The sequence below is a fragment of the Pelophylax lessonae genome (genome assembly GCF_965119305.1).
Source record: "Pelophylax lessonae genome assembly, chromosome: 8".
Taxonomy (NCBI): Eukaryota; Metazoa; Chordata; class Amphibia; order Anura; family Ranidae; genus Pelophylax; species Pelophylax lessonae.
Window position 1 is genome coordinate 205,551,298 of NC_138775.1, and position 18,820 is coordinate 205,570,117.

At 41.0% G+C, this 18,820-nt stretch overlaps 1 protein-coding gene across 1 annotated transcript in view; it reads right to left on the reverse strand.

The window, feature by feature from the left end:
- Positions 1–13,256, reverse strand: part of LOC309561725 (calcium-activated chloride channel regulator 1-like) — a 49,234-nt gene extending 35,978 nt beyond the window's left edge. Inside the window, exons 1-3 of the mRNA XM_082265718.1 lie at positions 13,185–13,256; positions 4,018–4,276; positions 1,977–2,117 (exon numbers count right to left, since the gene is read on the reverse strand). Coding sequence (XP_082121844.1) covers positions 1,977–2,117; positions 4,018–4,176 — 300 coding nt within the window. The 5' untranslated portion in view covers positions 4,177–4,276; positions 13,185–13,256. The remainder of the gene's footprint in view (positions 1–1,976; positions 2,118–4,017; positions 4,277–13,184) is intronic.
- Positions 13,257–18,820: the final 5,564 nt, after the last annotated feature.

Sequence of the window (18,820 nt, forward strand, 5' to 3'; positions counted from 1 at the left end):
ATCCGCAATGCCATAGACTTACATTATAACCGTAAATCATCCGCAAAAAAATAGGATGATTTGCGGACATACGGAGCGGCCGTGTGAAAGAGCCCTAAAAGTATTTTTCAGTAGAAAATACTTTGTATCTTTGCGTACACGGATCACATAACATTGAACTAATAATTTCTTTAACCTGTCCTTTGTTGGCCTCTAAATTGCCTTTATACCAAGGATGTGACCAAATAAGAATGAGTTGTATGGTAAAACATTGTAGGACCCCTTTCAAACCTCCTCTTCAGCCCAAAACTGTACTTAAAGTGGAACTTTAGTCAGAAAATGAAGTCCTGCTAGACCACTTCATGCTGGCCCTTTTTGCAGGTATAGCTATGTAAAACATTATAAATAATATGTTTAAATACAATAATTCACTGTCTCACCCTGCTCTGCACATGCTCAGTTGCTCTCTATTTTTAGGCACTGTGCCAAATTTGTAGAGGCCAATCTGTTGACTTTCTAAAGATTTACTGCTGTTCGGGAGCTTTGGGCTTCAGCAAAATGTCAGCAAGAAGAAACAAAAACAATGCTGGAGGCAAATTACAGCACACACTTATTTTGGCAGCAAAATTAATAATGTGGAAGATATGTTCCTTTCTAAAGAACATCATTTTTATCAAGCCCTTATAGGTAAAGTTTCACTTTAGCATCTGTACTTAACAACCCTTTCTAACCAGTATACAGCATGCATGCTCTGGTGCCAACGCTGAACACTCTTGTCTGATGTCTGCTACTCCAATTACTTCCTATGCACTGCTGGAAATGCTGCCCTCCTACTTGGTGCTTGGTTAGACCAATTGCCAGATCTAAAGCCTGGTACACACTACTAGGTCTCCCCGCTGAGCTATTGTTTTCTGACAGGGGGACGACTCCTGTGCCAGAACACTCCGATCAGTGCTTTCTGCCTTTCGCTGAGAGCGCTGATTGGGAGTTGGTCAGCTACTGGTTTTCCAGCATGCACGTCTGACAGAAGACTGGCAAATGTCTGCAGACATTGGAGTTGTGTGTACCTGGCTTTACTCCTTCACATGAAGGGGAGGGGGATTCATAGCAGGGTGCAGGAATCAATTTGTATGAAAATGTGATTTTTGCATAAATCTTTGTCAATGATCTGAGCAGGGGATTAAAACAAGGACAGTGAAGTATGGGCACTGGAGAGTGCTTGCTGTACAGTGTGAAGGTAAGTATGGTGGTTTAATAAAGGTCCACTTTAAAGGCAATACTCCTGCTGAGAAATATGTCATTATGGATAAACTTTTAATAATACATATGGGAGCTTAAAAATTGCTTTCATCTTCTGCAATAATGAAGAAGAATCCTGTCAATACATTGAAACGGGTCTAAGGTCTTAGCTGGACCTTGGTCTTTCAGAGCCAGGTTCGGTCTGACTACAAATTCAAGCAGTAGCATGAGTGTCGGATGAGCGAGACTTTAGACCAGCTTAAATGCTTACTAGCCGATCAGTGGATGTTCATTTGCACACTGCCTTGTTGCTGACAACGCTAAACCGAGCCTACAACTAGGATTAAATTTGAATTGCATGTGTGAAAGAATGACTACAGCTGGGAAACACTATTTAAAAGAAAAAAAAAAACTAGGGTGTTAACTGCCAGTTGGCTTGTAAATCCAAACTTGCTAAGATCCATATTAAATCATCAGTGTTGGTGTAGTCACAGTGTTGGGGTAGAGTACCATGATGGTGGTTGGACTTTGCCCCCCCCCCCCCTTTACTGCCCCCCAAATCAAATTCTACATTGGGCCTTTCTATTTCATTTTTAACCATTTGACTGGCTAATTGCACTTAGCTGCTGCTAAATCTAAAGGACCCTGTACAGTCAGATTATAATTTGAGTGACCAACTTTTGGCCAGTAAGGCCAAAGAATTGAAAAAAACTTTCTAAACAATGCCATGCTATATAACATTCTGTTCATACACTTACCTTGTCATATGACTCTGTTTTAGGCCTGCTATAAATGCTGTTGGTTGTCCAAGTATTTGGGATTAAAATCTTAACGCTTTTAAAATACAGCCTATTTTCTGTAGCTTGTAATAGGTATGGAGATGCGTCAGTCACCATTTTCTGTGAACAAACCGAACATAAAGCAATTTCATGATAAGTACAAAGAGCTCAAAAACATACATACATAAAGCATCCTAGGTCATCTTTTCTCAGTCAAATTGTGTTTGTTTATCTTTCCCTATGCTTCCAGCATACCCAGATAGCAGGGTGCAGAGTGCATGGTTGGATTCAGTTATCCAATTAGATTCAGTTATCTATGGGCCATGATGCATAGGGGCAAAGAAATCTCAAAGTATTGTGATTCTGCCTCTAGCATCCAGTCAGACTACTGTTAATTTCCTACAGAGAATAAAAAGGAACCTAACTGATCTCAAAAATAACACTCCATACTTTTGGCCTAGTTTCCCTAAATTACCTCAATTTCCTTCAGGCCTGCCGACAGACAGCAATTTATAATCAATAGCCTCATGCAAACACTCCAGGAGTTTAAGAAAATTGAGTAAAAATAATCACTACCGTCAGTGTTCCCAAAACCCTCCCTAATCTCATTGACCAGTTCCATATTCTAGTTAACCACTTGCCGACCAGTCACGTTGACTGTACTGCGGCAAAGTGGTTCGTTATCGTCCAGCGACGTAGACCTACGTCGCTGGACTCCTCCCACTGTAGGGGGCGCTCCCGCTGTTTTCAGTCACAGCGGGAGTCGGGCAAGGGGAGGAGCGAGTTTGGAGATCCGTCCGCTTGTGTAAACAGAGCGGGCGGATCTCCTAACTGACAAGGAGTGACAGATTGCAGTGTTCAGCATAGCTGAACATGCGATCTGTCCCTGTCTCACTCAGTCACCTCCCCCCACACACGTTAGTAAGCACCAGGCATACATTAACCCCTCCCTCTCTAATAAAATTAACCCCTTCCCTGCCAGTGCCATTTTTACAGTAACAGTGCATATATATAGCACTAATTACTGCAGTAATGTCACTGGTACCCCCAAAAGTGTCAAAAATGTCAGTCAAGGGCCCGATCTGTCCGCCGCAATGTCGCAGTCCCGCAAAAAAAAAAAAATCGCAGATCGCCGCCATTACTCGTTAAAAAAAAAAAAACACCAAAAATGACAGAAATCTTTCCCTTAGTTAGTAGAGGCAATAACTTTTCCGCAAACCAATCAAAAAACGCTTATTGTGATTTTTTTTTACCAAACATAGGTAGCAGAAAACAAATAGGCCAAAAATTTTAAAAAATTTTGATTTTTACATTTTTTTGGGGGTAATTTCATATAAAAAAAATGTTAAAAATATTGTTATTTTTTCTAAATAAACGCTCTTTTTTTGTTTATAGCGCAAAAAGTAAAAATCGCACAGGTGATCAAATACCACCAAAAGAAAGCTATGTTTGTGGGAAAAAAAGGACGTAAATTTCGTTTGGGTACGGCATCGCACGACCGCGCAATTGTCAGTTAAAGTCGCACAGCGCCGAATCGCAAAAAGTGGCCTGGACGTAAGACAGCAAAATCCTTCGGTGGTAAAGTGGTTAACGCATGTTGGTTTACTTGGCTTCATTGGTTTGAGAATCCTTGATTTGCCACTTTCATTTAAAAAAAAAGACAGCCAACAACCAAGACCCACAACAATGCGTTTTTATTTCCTTCTCGTATATATTATTGATTCAATACAAATATTTCTATATTCATGGTTAGGCCTAAACATCTGGCAGTTGTGGCACAGTTTTGTTGGCTGGTAAGTGCTCCTATCAGATTCTAAGCCTTATTTATTACTGGTAAAGTAAGTCAGCATGCAAATCCTGAGCCCTACAATGGAAGTAAAATGGAAAGTGATAATGTTGTATAATCATTGCTACACCCAGAATGGCAAGGGCTATAATGCTACTGCTGCCATTTATTCAATTTCCATCTATATTGATAATTACTGTACGTTGTATACTACAAACAAAGTATAGTACATACCTTTATATTTTCGATAAGTTTTGGATTTTCAGGAATCTTGGGGTTTATTGCAAAAATGACGTCTTCATACCCATTATCAACCAGCTTTACCAGTGAGTCCTTAGCCGGCTGTGACAGCTGAATTATGGAGGCTATAATTAGAATCCCAGCAATCTTCATTATTGCCTGGTCTGTGTTCCAGTGTCTTGTGGCAGTTTTCCTCAGTAGAAGATTCAGTACAGTCTGTTCTAACTGACGTCTGTGTCAAGCTTACTGATTCCTGTTATTGGATAAGAGTTACATTATAATGTAAGGGCTAATTTAATTGTCATAGTGTATTTTTTGCATAACTAAACACATAGAATAAAGTTCTGTGGCACATAGAATAAACGTCTTATCTTCTTGGACATTCAGTGGTAATGCCACCCATAATAATCTTACATTTAAAGTACAATGGATGAATAAGTGTTATCCTTTGGTAAATTTCAAGAACAGATAAGCCTTAATTGTTCTTGAAACAATTGCAGTGTCTGTTCAGCACACAAAGACATCACCTTGGTTAAATAAAATCTGCATATGTCAAGCAATTAAAAAGAAGGTTTAGGGGTAGAGATAAGTGCTGTTGTTTCTTTTAAAAGTGCCACTAGTGTTTTTTTTGTCCAGCTGATCATGAAGGTTAGAACTTTGGATGGTGGACACATGTATGGGCACCATACTTAAAATTAAGAGAACCCATGTTTCATGGGGGCCATACAAGTTTCAATTAATTATCAATTTCTTAAGTGATCAATCTCTTCCGATAGGAATAATCAATCTAAAGTTGACAACCCATTCAATTGATATGCCACACACGAGGACGTGGATTAATAAATTATTGATCGCATCTCTGTTTTCACCATGTAATCTCATAATCTGGTTGGTTGGAATACAATTGCGTTCATAAACAAAGTATCTCAGTGCTTCCAATCAATACAAATGATCAATAATTGTCGGCCGGTTGACCCAGTTTGATTGGTGTCGATCTAATGGTGACCACACATGCATCGATAAATGATCAATTTCTTTTTTGATTGATCTCTTCTTATAAGATTTATCAATTCATGACAGCTCATTTGGTTGATTTGCCACATGGAAAATGAATTTCGACTAATAGCTAAAATATGATTGTAACTTATGCAATCAATTGCATCGCTGTTTTCACTATATAATTTCATAATCTGAATGATCAAAATATCCTTGTATTCATGAACGAAGTATCTCAGTGCTGCTGATTAATGCAAAATGCTCGATAATTTCCAGCCCTGGCTGATCAACACAAAGGAACTGAATCTGATCGAAATCAGGTCTAAACCCTGGTACGCACTAATTTTTTTAGTCCAAAGTTAGTACAGCGATCTCCCCCGCTGAGCTGTTGTGTTCCCCCGCTGGAACACTCCAATTAGCTCTCTCCTCCACTGGCCGAGTGCACTGTTCAAAACCTGGTCGGCTTTTGGTTTTCCAGCTTGCTTGTTCGACAGAAGCCAGCTTCTGTTGAACCGGCTACCAGATACACAGGCCGAATGTGGGCCAGTTTTTATTGAGTCGGCCGATGTCGCCAAACATTCGGCCCCATGTGTATTAGACTTAAGGGGCTGTCATCTGTCCTCATTTTAGAGATACCTTTCCATGCATAGAAGCTGTAGTAGGACAAGCATAGTTGGATTCTCTTCATGAGAGCCTTTGACATCCCCTTAGTTGTATTAACCCTGGCACACCGGAAGACTACGTTGGCAGGGGTAAAAGTGGCAAGGATGGAGGAGGATTTCAGCTGAAAGAAGAGGAATCAGCACAAGAAACTCATCCTTCTGTTTATAAGTTATGTCCCTTGTGCTCTTCTGTTCCCTTGTCCTTTCTCTTCTTGATTTTAATCACTTGCCGACCAGCCGCCGTACTTATACTGCAGCAGGTCGGCTCTTTCCCTCAAAACGACGTACCTGTACATGCTTTCGTGGGACAGCTAGTGGGGGCATGCACACGCCAATTGGCCACAGGGGGAGCCAATAAGCAGGTCCGGCAGCCGCAATGTCCTCTGGGCACCCGCAATCACTCCCCGTGAAGACAGAATGGCGGCCTGCCGATGTAAACACGGCATGCCGCTGTTCTTTCAGTAATGAACACAGGGATCCTGTGTTCATCCCATTTAGAAACACAGGTCTCTGTGTTCATCCAGCAAGTCCATCGCCCACACAGTTAGAAAGCACCCCCTAGGGACATATTTAACCCTTTGATCACCCCTGGTGTTAACCCCTTCCCTGCCAGTGTCATTAATACAGTAACAGTTCATATTTTTAGCACTGATTACTGTAGTAATGTCACTGGTCCCCCCAAAAGTGTCAAAAATGTTAGTTAGGTGTCCAATCTGACCGCAATGTCGCAGTTCCGCTAAAAATTGCTGATCGCCGCCATTACTAGTAAAAAATAAATAAAAATGACATACATCTTTCCCCTAGTTTGTAGACGCGATAACTTTTGCGCAAACCAATCAATATACATTTATTGGGATTTTTTTATCAAAAATATGTAGCAGAATACATATTGGCCCAAAATGATGAAAAAAAAATAGATTTTTAATTTTTTTTTATTGAGAATGTTTGATAGCAGAAAGTAAAAAAGTTTTTTTTTCCCGAACTGTCGCTATTTTTTTCTTTATAGCGCAAAAAATAAAAATAGCAGAGGTGATCAAATACCACCAAAGAAAGCTCTTTTTTGTGGGGAAAAAAAAAGGACTTCAATTTTATTTGGGTACAGTGTCGCACGACTGCAAAATTGTCAGCTAATGTAACGCAGTGCCGTATCGCAAAAAATGGCCTGGTCATTAAGGGGGGTAAAACCTTCCAGTCCAGAAGTACTTAACTACACTTGGGCTTTTAGGGCCAGTTCACACTATAACGAATGCGCCGATCGCATGTAATTCGGAGCGCACCAAACACGCACATGAACCTTTTTTCCAGCCGCATCATGATCGGATCAGGCAGTGGTTCACACTTGTGCGATCCGATCCTGTGCGAACTGTCAGATCGCACTGCGATATGCGATCAAACTGGGGGTGTCATTAACATTTCATTGACACCCCCTGCGTATCGCATATGGCAGTGTGAAAAGCCAGAGGTGCGTTTGCGATGCGGGAACAGGCTGCGAATTCGCAGCCTTCCCGCATCGCACAAGTGTGACCCGGCACTTAAGTGTAATTAACCTTTTTTTTGATAGATTGTAGAGGGATTAGAGACTCTGTCAGTTTTCAGACAGTTTTCTGTCTGGTTTTTTAGCATGCTCGTCCGACAGAACCGGTCGATGTCTCCTGACAATCGGCCAGTGTGTACTAGGCATTAGTCTATTGTAAAGCAAGTTATGGCTTTTCAGTGTTTTGATCATTTAGTCATTTTGATTGCATCGCACAATGATCGGATAAAAAAATTGATGAGTGTGGTGACCATAATTTGAGTCTAAATTGATTGAAAGGGAAATTATGGCTATTTGATTGTTTGTGGATTTGATTATTTTGAGTCACACATTGGATGGCTAAAAAAATTGAAGCATGTATGCCCACCATTGTAGGGATCAAACCCAGGGGGCGGCACTCTACAAGATTCGAGTAATTATGTTCAAGACCTGTGGATTGAAGACCACTTCTTCCTCATTATGTGACCTTGCCTGTAGGACTTTAGCAGACTCAAGCTGAGTACAAAGGCTTTTAGACCAAACGCATGCTGTGCTTCTAAATGTACTATTCTATTACTCATTAGTTAGGCTACTAAGCCAAACACATGCTGTGCTTCTAAATGTACTATTCTATTGCTCATTAGTTAGGCTACTAAGCCAAACGCATGCTGTGCTTCTAAATGTACTATTCTACTACTCATCAGTTTGAAGCTATTGTCAATCTTTTACTGTAAGCAAAAAACATTATTGTGCTTTTTAACAGTTCAGTAGTGCTGGGAAGGCTTCAACCCGATCTAGAGAGCCAAGGGTGTATCCTTGAGACATATGTGCTAAATGAGCAGTGTATGATGATGGATAAATGTACATAGTTCCATATGCTGATTACTGTAAATGTTAATAACCATTTGAAAAAAGCATGTTTACATGCATTTTGTAAGAGCAGATAAGCATCATGTCCTTGCAGGCTATGAGCTGTCTTTATGTCCCAGACATGAATGTATTTCTCCATAGCCCCCAAGCATGTGATTTTACAGATATATTTTACTAGCATTTGTTGTTTAGAACATAAGTGCTGAGGTTATGGTTAGGTAACATGGCCACAGGCATGTATCATGTATATTCATGTTATGCCTCCAAAAACATGCTGGTACATTGACATCTAAGTATATGTTATCTAAGTGTGGGAATGCTGTGGAAAGCTAGGGGCTCATTCATTGCTGGATCCTGCAGTGATACTCTACACATTGACCTGCCTTTAGGTGCCATTTACAATATAAAGGCCACAGTGTGGAACCTGTGGTGCCCCATAAAGCTCTCTTTTCTTAAAGTGATACCAAAGCCTGGCTTTTTTTTAATTTAAGAAATCCAGATTTTAGTTTGCTTCCTTGAATGTTTTCATTGGTCCCACAGCTGCTACCCCCACTCTTGTTTGTATGTGTCTCCTCCTAAAGAACATCCCTATGCGTGCGCCTTCCACTATCTCACACAGCACCCACAAAGCTATGTCCCTGCTTCCTCCTTGCAGCTTCTTGTAGAAGACAATCACTCGCCCACCCTCATCTCTAACCTCTTCAGTCAGTGAGTTCAGGGAGTGGTGTGGCTTATGGAGGACCAGACAGTTTAAGGATGGGGGGGGGGGGCACTAGTACTGGGGCCTTTTTTTATCCTAATGTTGTGAATGCATTCATGTAAAAAATGTTTAGCCTTCAGTACTACTTTAATACAGGCATACCCCATTTTAAGTACACTCACTTTACATACACTCGAGAGTACAGACACAGCCTGGTCAACTTGGCATGGCACTACTCCCAGTTTTTAACATTGGCGTCTATGGGAAATCTTGGTCAGCTTGACAGGGCACTGCTCCCAAACCATAAGTGACAGGGATACCAAACTTAGGGAGCACCGAGGGGGGACCCAGGACTACAACATATCCTATTTGTAATCTACCAGGTCATAGTCCTGGATCCCCTTAACATGCTCCCTAAGCTTGCTGTCCTTGTCACTTATGGTTTGGGAGCAGTGCCATGTCAAGCTGACCAAGATTTCCTATGGAGCTAGTGTATTTACATGCATTGAAGTGAAAAAAGGTATTGCTTCACTTTAAGTACATTTTCATTTTACATACATGCTCTGGTCCCATTGTGTACTTAAAAGTGGGGTATGCCTGTACTGTTTGACAGGTTACATCACCGGGCACTCCTCACAATGTTTTTTTTCCATTAATTTGTCCAGTGGCTCTGCTTTCTGCAGAGTCCCAAAACAAGTGGAGCACCATGCAAAAGAAACAAAAACAGCAACATGTGCTTTTCTAAAGCAGTAAAATGGCAGTGTGGGCACTTATGTTAAGGTCACACCACTGCTTTATAATTGGGGCCATAGGAGTATATGAGTGTCTAGCTATGTTGGCTATCTTTCAGCTTTCTATAGTCCAGGGTAATTATGACTGATGTTGAGCTACCTGGAGACATCAGAAGGTAGTTGACTCAGGATTTGACCACCTCTTTATCTGAAGGATCTATGAATAAACAGGCCTAATGTGTCTTTTATATCTTTTGAAGAAAGAGGAAGAGCACAGCTAGGCACCCCTGGTGAAGTCTTGTTCCAGGAAAACAATAGCAATGGGGGGTTGCTAGACAGGTAATTGTGTATGTATGAAGATATGATCTAAGGCCGGCCATAGATGGAGCCATTCCCCCATCAACACTGTCAATGTTGATGGAGGAACCCCTCTTGTGGAACCATTGTGTTTGACCGCTAGGGGGGAGGGGGATTTGGTGGGCAGGTGAAGGCTTCTCCAACAGGAGAACACAGCTATTATTGCTAGTGGCTATATTAGTCACTAGCAATAATCACATGTAAAAGCAGACAGGCTGGTTGTACCCAAGTGCCGGCATGTAACAGCCAAAATTCGAACCGTCTATGGTCAACTTAACATCATAAATTCCAACCTTCTGGGACAGATAAGAAGGGAAACCTTTTAGCATATAGTATATGGACAAAGGACAGACCTCCATGACCTCGCTAGTTACACAGAGCAGAAAAAATGAATACAGTAAACCCCCCTCCATTGCGGGGGTTACGTTCCGGACCCAGCCGCGAAAAGTGAAAATCCGCAAAATAGAGAAACCCTATTAAAATGCATTGTAGGCATGTTTTTTTTTTTTACTGTCACTGTACGTGTTGAAGCATTTTAAGGTCTTTAAACACACTTTTAAAACAATAGAAACTCATTTAAACACATAAAAGATACTGAGAGACATAGCAAGAGCTATGGAAAACACAAAAATATTTCATTTTTAATGATTTATATAGTAAAATAACATTACAAAAAAAAAAAACGCAATATACCGGGACCGCAAAAACTGAACCGCGATGGAGCGGGGGTTTACTGTATGTAAAAAATAATTGGTTAAGCGCACATATGCTTTTTGCACCACTGCTTTTCCTTCATACTTGCTTTTAAAACTAACAAATGCAACCATTTGAGTTGAATTAAACATTTAGTGTACTGCAAAACTTTTGGTTCTTGAATAATGTAATATAAAGGTCTACACAGAAGTTAAAAACATGGGACAACTGAGGAAGAAAGAGTTGCAGAGGGATTTGGATCCAAAAGATTGGCAGCACTCCAAATTAGGGGCAGCTGGGAGCAATATCTAACTTAAAACTCAGATGTATTTGGTAGTTTACTAGCTAGACACATAATAAATGTCATATCATGTGTGCTAAGGAGGAGAACTCTTTTAGATTAGCACATGATCGCAGTTATGGGGAAAGCACTTTAATATGAAGCTTTACATGTTTTAGTACTTGCTACCTTGTGAAATCACAGGTTTTAAGATTTACATAACACTTTCATAAATTTGGCACGTTAAAGATATAATTGCATGGCAAACATTTACCCTTTAAATTATTTCCTGAGACGGATAGAACGTGTATTTGTTTATTAAAACCAAATTGCAATCACCTTTTTTTTTTTTGGTTTTTTTAGTAGAGTGAGGAAAGCTTAACCTTTTGAACCTCAGTGCTCTCAAAAAAAAAAGTAAGGGGAAATCTTCCCAACTGAGTCACTGACAACAAAAAAATACGAAACATTTTTAGTACTTCCCCACTCTATTCAAAACTAGATTTGGCCATACGTTAGTAGAATTCTGCATTAAAATGTTTGTTTAAACAACATTCGTTTTCTTTTCTAATTGTTAGAGCCCGTTCACACTGGGGCGACCTGTCAGGCGACCTGGTCGCCTGACAGGTCTCCGTAGGTCGCCTTCCACAGAGAAGCTGTGGACCCGTTCTAATAGGAGCGACAAAAGTCGCTCCGACTTAGAAAAAGGGTCTGGAGCTTCTTTGGGGCGACCCGGAGCGACTTGCATAGACTTCAATGATATGAAGTCCGTGCCGGCCGCTCCGAGGTCGCGGTGCGCTGCTCGCACCACGACTTCACAGGTCGCCCGGGGAAGTAGCGTCGCCCCAGTGTGAACGGGGGCTTAGTGGGGTCAAATTGAAGTTTGTTTTCGACTGCAGTGACAGGAAATTTGAAAGAGCAGGATGGAAAATCTTTATTGAATGAACGCATAACTAACATTTCTAACAAAGAATGTGTTTTTCATTCAGTAAAGTTCATTAATTCCAAAGTTGAATTTTAAAAACAAAAACAAAATTTTGAAGTACACTTCTTTCAAACGACATTTGTTAAAGCATTGAATTTTCCTACAACTGTTCTTAACATTTTCGTAAGCATATTTCATTGTTTGAAAGTCTATGTATGGTCAGCTTAAGACAAGTTTTGACTGGAGTTAGGCTTTAAACTTCTATCTTTGAAATGGTTATGTTGAGCAGAAAATGTCACCTATAGAACTAAATATTAAATATAGTTCTACATTTCTTGGTATATTCTCATTCTGAAAATATTATTACGTTTGTGCTCATAAATTATTGAAAAATAAGGGATTTAGTCTCCATTCACACTAGCATGACTTGTCAGGCGACTTGGTCAGCCTGACAAGTCGTGCACTATCGCGGTCCATTGACTGCTACAGGAGCCGTTCTAATAGGAGCGACACAAGTCACTCCGACTTAGAAAAAGGGTCCTGTACTACTTTGGGGCGACCTGGAGCGACTTGCATAGACATTCATTTTATGAAGTCCATGCAAGTCGTGCCGAAGTCGCGCTGCACGCGACTTCACAGGTCGCCCCGAAGTCGGATCCGACATAGTGTGAACGGAGTCCTAAATGAAATGTAACATAACATAAATTTGTGTCTAATGTAGATATGCATTACCACCTATAATAATTTTCAAAGGTCAGATTGGTCAACCATCCTCAAGTGTCTATGGTACTGGACATCCCTGTCTTGAGCAGACCTTACACAAATCAAATTTTGGATTCCTGATAAATCAGCCAAAATGTCTTCTTTGTATGGCTGAACAATGCCTTCATCCAATGGGACACATACATTGTTTCGGTTTTCTGATAGCCAACAAGGCAGATTCCTTCATCTACTCTGATTGGTATTGAATTGTATTGTAACTCTATTGTCTTCCCTCACATTGTAAAGCGCTGCGCAAACTGTTGGCGCTATATAAATCCTGTATAATAAAAATAATAATAGGTTCCTTTTATTTATCCCACAGGGCTGAATAAAAGTAAACTTAACAAGTATGGCCAGCTTTACAAATATTGGAGAAAGTAATAATAGATACATTTGTCACCGCATTCCCGCAAGACAGGCTTGCATTGGAGGTGTTTGGACATGTTCCCTACCTCCCACTTCCTCAAAAATAAACATACCTTCTGAGGCAATAAAATAGGTTAAAGAAATCTATCATCTACAGCCAACTTAATGCCATCACCTATACACAATTCAGACCAAGATTTGGCCTCTATCAAAAAATATTCATAAAATAACATACACATGATGCACACAAGATAAGCAAATAGCTGAACACATCATTTATAAAATCTACGAATCTACAAGAATAAATACCTTTCTGAGCTTTTCTTAAACTCCCGTTAACCTTGAGGCTGCAATGAATTATCTACTATGAAATCTAGAAGGAGAAAGTATCACTCTGGGAAGAGGGATAGCAAAGCTGTTTAAATATAAGCACACAGTCCTAGCTCAGCTGAGAAACCACAGGGAGCCATGTGACCGAATAGTAGGAAATTCCATAGTTAGCCAACACATGAGTATAAAGGAATTTTGTTTTGCTGCCCAGTGGTTTACTGTAATAGAAGATAATCCCAGCTCCTACAAAACTCTGTCATTCATTAGCATTAAGAAGCCTCTATAGTTTATTTCAACATATCCATTAGATGTTATCCTAAGTATTTAAATAACTGCAAAAGTATTCTAAATCAACTATGACAAAGTACGGCAGTCCTTGATTTTTATATGCACAGATATAAATATATGTTTATGGCCAAAGCTTTTTTGGCTATACTTCTCCTATGGATCACAGGAATGCAGTTCATTTGTTCTGTGACCCATTTTCAGTGGACAGCATTCTGGTGGCTCTGAGGAAGAGGCGAAGCCTCGAAAACACGTCAGCCGTCATCCTTTAAGAACAATGGACATTCACATGGACTGCTCCTGTCATTTGGACATTTGGATTTGATATATCTGGTTTACATCATTGTTTGTAAGTAGTCATTTTATGTCTTATTAATAAAGCCTATATTGAGGATAATGCTCTAGGCCGCTGTGCCCCCTTTTTTTTGTTCTTTATTTAAAACCTGCTGCCGTCTGATGTTACTCAGCTTGGCCAGGCTCTGCATAGATCCCGACTTTACAGTCAGGATCCACCCAGTGACAGTCACAGCTCTCTGCTCAGAGTGGAGGGGACAACTGAGCGATCAGCGATGTTTGATTGATCTGTTCTCAGTGCAGAGGTGGCAGGGGACAGATGCAGCATTGGATGGACGCTACATCCACCTAGGTGAGTATAAGGTTTTATTTATTTTTTTTATAAGCCTCATACTTCTCTTTTGAATCAAAAGCAAGAACATTCAGTACAGGTAAAATCTAGAGAGACACTAAAAATACATACATTTGTATCTTATTTATATCCTGTATTAATAGTTCACAAATATGTTATTCATCACTTTTCATGTTACAGACTTATTCAAGTAGTTCCTGACTATAGTAGTAGTAAAACACTAAAGCCGGCCATAGACGAATCAAAATTCAGCCAGTTCAGCAGGGATCTATCGATCTATTGATCAACTTCAGTACAACCAGCCTGTCATTTTTATTTTTTTTTGTTCACTCACTGCCAGCGGCTAGAGCTGTCAGCAGTGATCACTGTATTCTAACAGCTGGGAAAACTCCAGCTGTCAGAATACAGAAGCTTAGCGGGACATATTCCACCATCAACACAGTGTTGATGGGGGAATCAAGCAATTTTCTTACCTTTAACCTGTGGTTGATGGAAAGAGAATTGCATATTGTATGGCCTGCTTAAGGTTTTTTTGATACGAGCAGCCAGGAGCTGCTGCAGGCGAGAACCAGTCGGTTCTTGCCACCAGATCTAAACGTTGCTTGCACACCAGATCTAAACGTTGCTTGCACACCAGATCTAAACGTTGCTCGCACTAGCTCCAATGACAGATTTTTGGTGGTAGTTCCCTTAAGAACTACCTGCGTTTAATTCATACACACATTTGCACTAGTGTCAATAAATCTGGGTACACATGGATCTAAATTCATTCGGTTCAGCAGGGATTGGCCAAATTTTATTCTGTGTGTAGCTCTCCCAATTCAACAGAAGCCAATGAATATATTGATAGCAAAGAACAGTCAACCAGTGAAGATGTAGCGGACAGATTAAAAAGGTGAAATAGTCATGAACTGCCATTAAATATTATAACAAATAGGTAGTATGATTTGAAAAATACATCTTTCTATGAAATTTGCTCATATGTAATGGTGAAACAAAAGCATATATGGGTTTAGTGATTTTTGCATATTTATTCTCTATAGTACATGGGACCAAGGGTGTAGCAAAAAAATGTCCCTACATACTTTGCACTAAAAGATGTCCTGCACTTTCATCCCAGAGAGTTGGGTTGTAAATAATAATGAAGATGCAGTTCGTTATAAGAGCATTCATCAATAAAAGCCCATCTAAACCCAAAAATATTATATACTGTATATATAATGAAAATTACCAGTACTTAGATGTGGTGGCTACATTCATTTTGCATTTTTAGACTTGTTTCCCCTTGATTATCACCTTGTAACCTTGTGAATGAATAACATATTTCCTGTCCTTGAGTGGCTATGATCACTCTTCTACTGTATCTAAAGAGGAAGGCTGCTCTCCTAAAGTGGTCTACAAAAAAGTACTTTTGTATTCATCTCATGCCTCCACAATACACGTGGGAGGTAAATTAGTAGTTTACAGTAAACAGAATGTTAGTGCTTTCAGTTTAGCTCACAGGATTAGAGGAAGAGCTCCAGGGGAGGACTGGGCCAGGGGCCAGGGGGGCAATTGCCCCCCGGGCCACTCTGATGCCCCATGAAAAGGCTGCACCGCTTCTGCCACAGACATGTCTATATAATTCCTGGTGAAGAGAAGTAAAAAGTCCCCACTGCTGACCTACTGAGTGTGGGATGAAGACAAGGACAGGGCACAGCCCTCCCCCCAGCATTAAAAGTGTAAACTGTGTTTGAGCAGAGGCCGGTTCTATGCCCAACTGGAGACTTCCCCCCCAACCGAGCTGTCCCAGCTTCCCCCAACTGCCCACTGCTGGCCAGGTCGGGAACCCAGATTCGGCCGGTGAGTAGAGAGTACCAGGAGCTGAGCTTTAGCATGGAATGGGGGGACAGGAGGAGGCCGGGAAGAGGGAGAGTGGGAGCGGGGCCGAGTCGCTGCACCATGGGCCTCTGGTTTGTACTTGCCCCTTGGGCTGAAAGTTGCCAGTCAGCCCCTGAAGAGCTCTTTGTAGTCCAACTCAGGAATGCATCTATACTGTGGAAGAGTGAAGGTATCCACCCAAGGACAGGGCGTGTATTATTCACTGGATTAGCAGGTAAGAATTAAGTGAAAAGAACCTAAAAAAAAGGAAAATGAATGCAACCACTACAGCTAAGGATTGCAAAGAATAAGTTCACCTTTGGAACATGTTACATATTATACTCGTATTTAGGGTGGAATACGTAACATGTTCCAGCTCCTGCCTTCTCTCCTCCTGATCTCCCCTCCATGTGACAACGGCTGGGGGATCCTCTCCCTACACCCACTCTGACGATTTAAATGCAGCGTGGCCATGCAAGGCTTCGCCCATGCGGCTGGGTCATTCATACACAGAGTTCTGTGTATCAATAAACTATAAGTAATGCTTTATAGGCTCCAGTGCAAAAAAATTAATAAATGCACATTTTTTAACCTGCAAAAAGATGTCCATTTATTTTTTTTATAAAGGTAAACTTATATATATATATATTTTTTTATTGCAATTTAAAGGATATATATATATAGGATTTATATATTTATATATAGGATATATATGGGATATATTAAATGGGGAGGGGAACTAGTAGTTTATAGGGACAGCTTGAAAGGCAGAAAATACAATTTGTGCTCCCCTGTTCCCCCTCCCTACCAGCCCCACCCCGCCCTGCCTCTAACCCCCCCCCCCCCACCAGGAGCAGAGAATTTCTCAGCAGGAGGGATTCCCCTGTACTTACTGTCTGCGTTGATGGAGGAATTGTGCAAATTTCTTTCCTGCAACCCGCGTTTGCAGGAAAGAAATTTGCGCCGTGTATAGCCTGCCCATGTGAAAAGAACATTGCATTTCTAACAAGATCAACAGGAATTTTATATACATGCAAAAATTAAAACAAATGCAATCATCACATCTAAGGCTAGGTTGAGTTTATTGTGAATTGGGAACTCGCTCACAACACTCGACACGAGACAGAAGCATGCTGCTCTAATTCTTAATGGCACCTCCACGCATTGGCAAAACACTGGTGATTTTGTGTGCGTTCCAAGCATTCCTTTTTTTTTTAAAAAGCGGTTAAGGATTTCTTTCCCTGCATTTCTGCAGTTAGGGTAGCTCATTGAAATGAATTGGCTGCCTTACATGCAGAAGATAGCCTGCACAAGTGTGAACCAAGCCAAAGATTATTGAAATCTACAATACAATCTATTTTTTCAAATACATACACATAAATATAACGATATTGCATATCTTTTAATGTTACACAGATGGTTATACGAGTATCTCTGCAAGAGCAATCTTGATTTCAGGTGTTTATATCAATTTGCAGCATATGGGCTCTTTCACACGGGCGGTCCGATCAGATCCGCCTGTCAGTTTTTTAGGCGGATCTGATCGGATCCTCCATGCAGCTCTATGGGGCAGCGGGTGTCAGCGGAGGTCACCTCCGCTGACACCCGCTGCCATCCGCATCCGATCCTGTGCTGAAATCTGGACGGATGGAAACCCTATTTTTCCATCCGTTCAGTAATCGGAGCGGAGCAGATCTGATGAGAGCGGACAAGCGGTCCGCTCTCCTCCGATCCCCCATAGAGGGCAGCGGGTGCTGAGACACCTCCCTCTCCGCTCTGCAAGCGGAGACGGAGCTGTCATCCGCCCGGCTCAGCGGGGATCGCGGATCGATCCCCGCTGAGCAACACGGATCCGCCTGCGGAGGCGGACCGTGTGAAAGAAGCCTATCAGAGGACTGCCAAGTAGATAAAACTCGCAGGACCAAATAATTTTAGCTACTCATGTAGCCCTAGGCGTAGGGTGTCTGCAGACAGGCTACAGAATGTTCCTTCTATCTGATCATTTACATTCTAATGAGAGAATATTACCTTCTAATGAGGTAAGCACTTTGAAAAATTCATTATCCCCTGAGCTGCATGTTTGTAGGATGTTTATATTGGCACCCTAAAGCCTCGTACACACGAGTAGAAATTCGGCCGGGAAATTTCGTCCGACGACCGATCTGCAGATTTTCAGCTTGTTAGTATGGTGCTTCTGACAACCGACTCCGACTTTTCGGCCGAAAAAATCCTGGTGTGCAGGCTATATCATTTTTGTCGACCATCAAAATTTCGTCTCATTAGTACAGATTTAGATGGGGAAAAATCTTATGAGCAAGACTAGGCATGCTCAGAGATGAAAGAACACATAGAAAGCAATCCAACACATGACATCACTTCTGAAGTAGAATTCTGTCGTACGGGAAAATTTGTGTGCAGTCTAGAGCACATTCCAACCAACAGACACCACTCTGGACAAAAGACTGACGACCGGTCGGCAGAAATTCGTTGCGTGTGTACGAGGCTTTAGGCTGTGTTTTTAGCCCAATACATGTAGGCACCTTCAAGCTATGTTTCCTTGACACAAACCTCTACTAGACCATATGGTAACTGTTGATTTAAAATTGCAGCTCTGGTAATAAATAGTGTATGAACATTGTGGGCAAAAACATTTTAATACCTGCTTGATTAAGATAATAAATGTGCCATTTTGATTACACATAATAACATGCAGCAAAACATTTCCCATTTTTGGGATAAAGAAAAATGATATGAATAATATTGTATTCCATTAAGTTTAAAGCCCATCTTTGGGTGGAGCTATGTTGCTTAAAGCTGAAGTTTA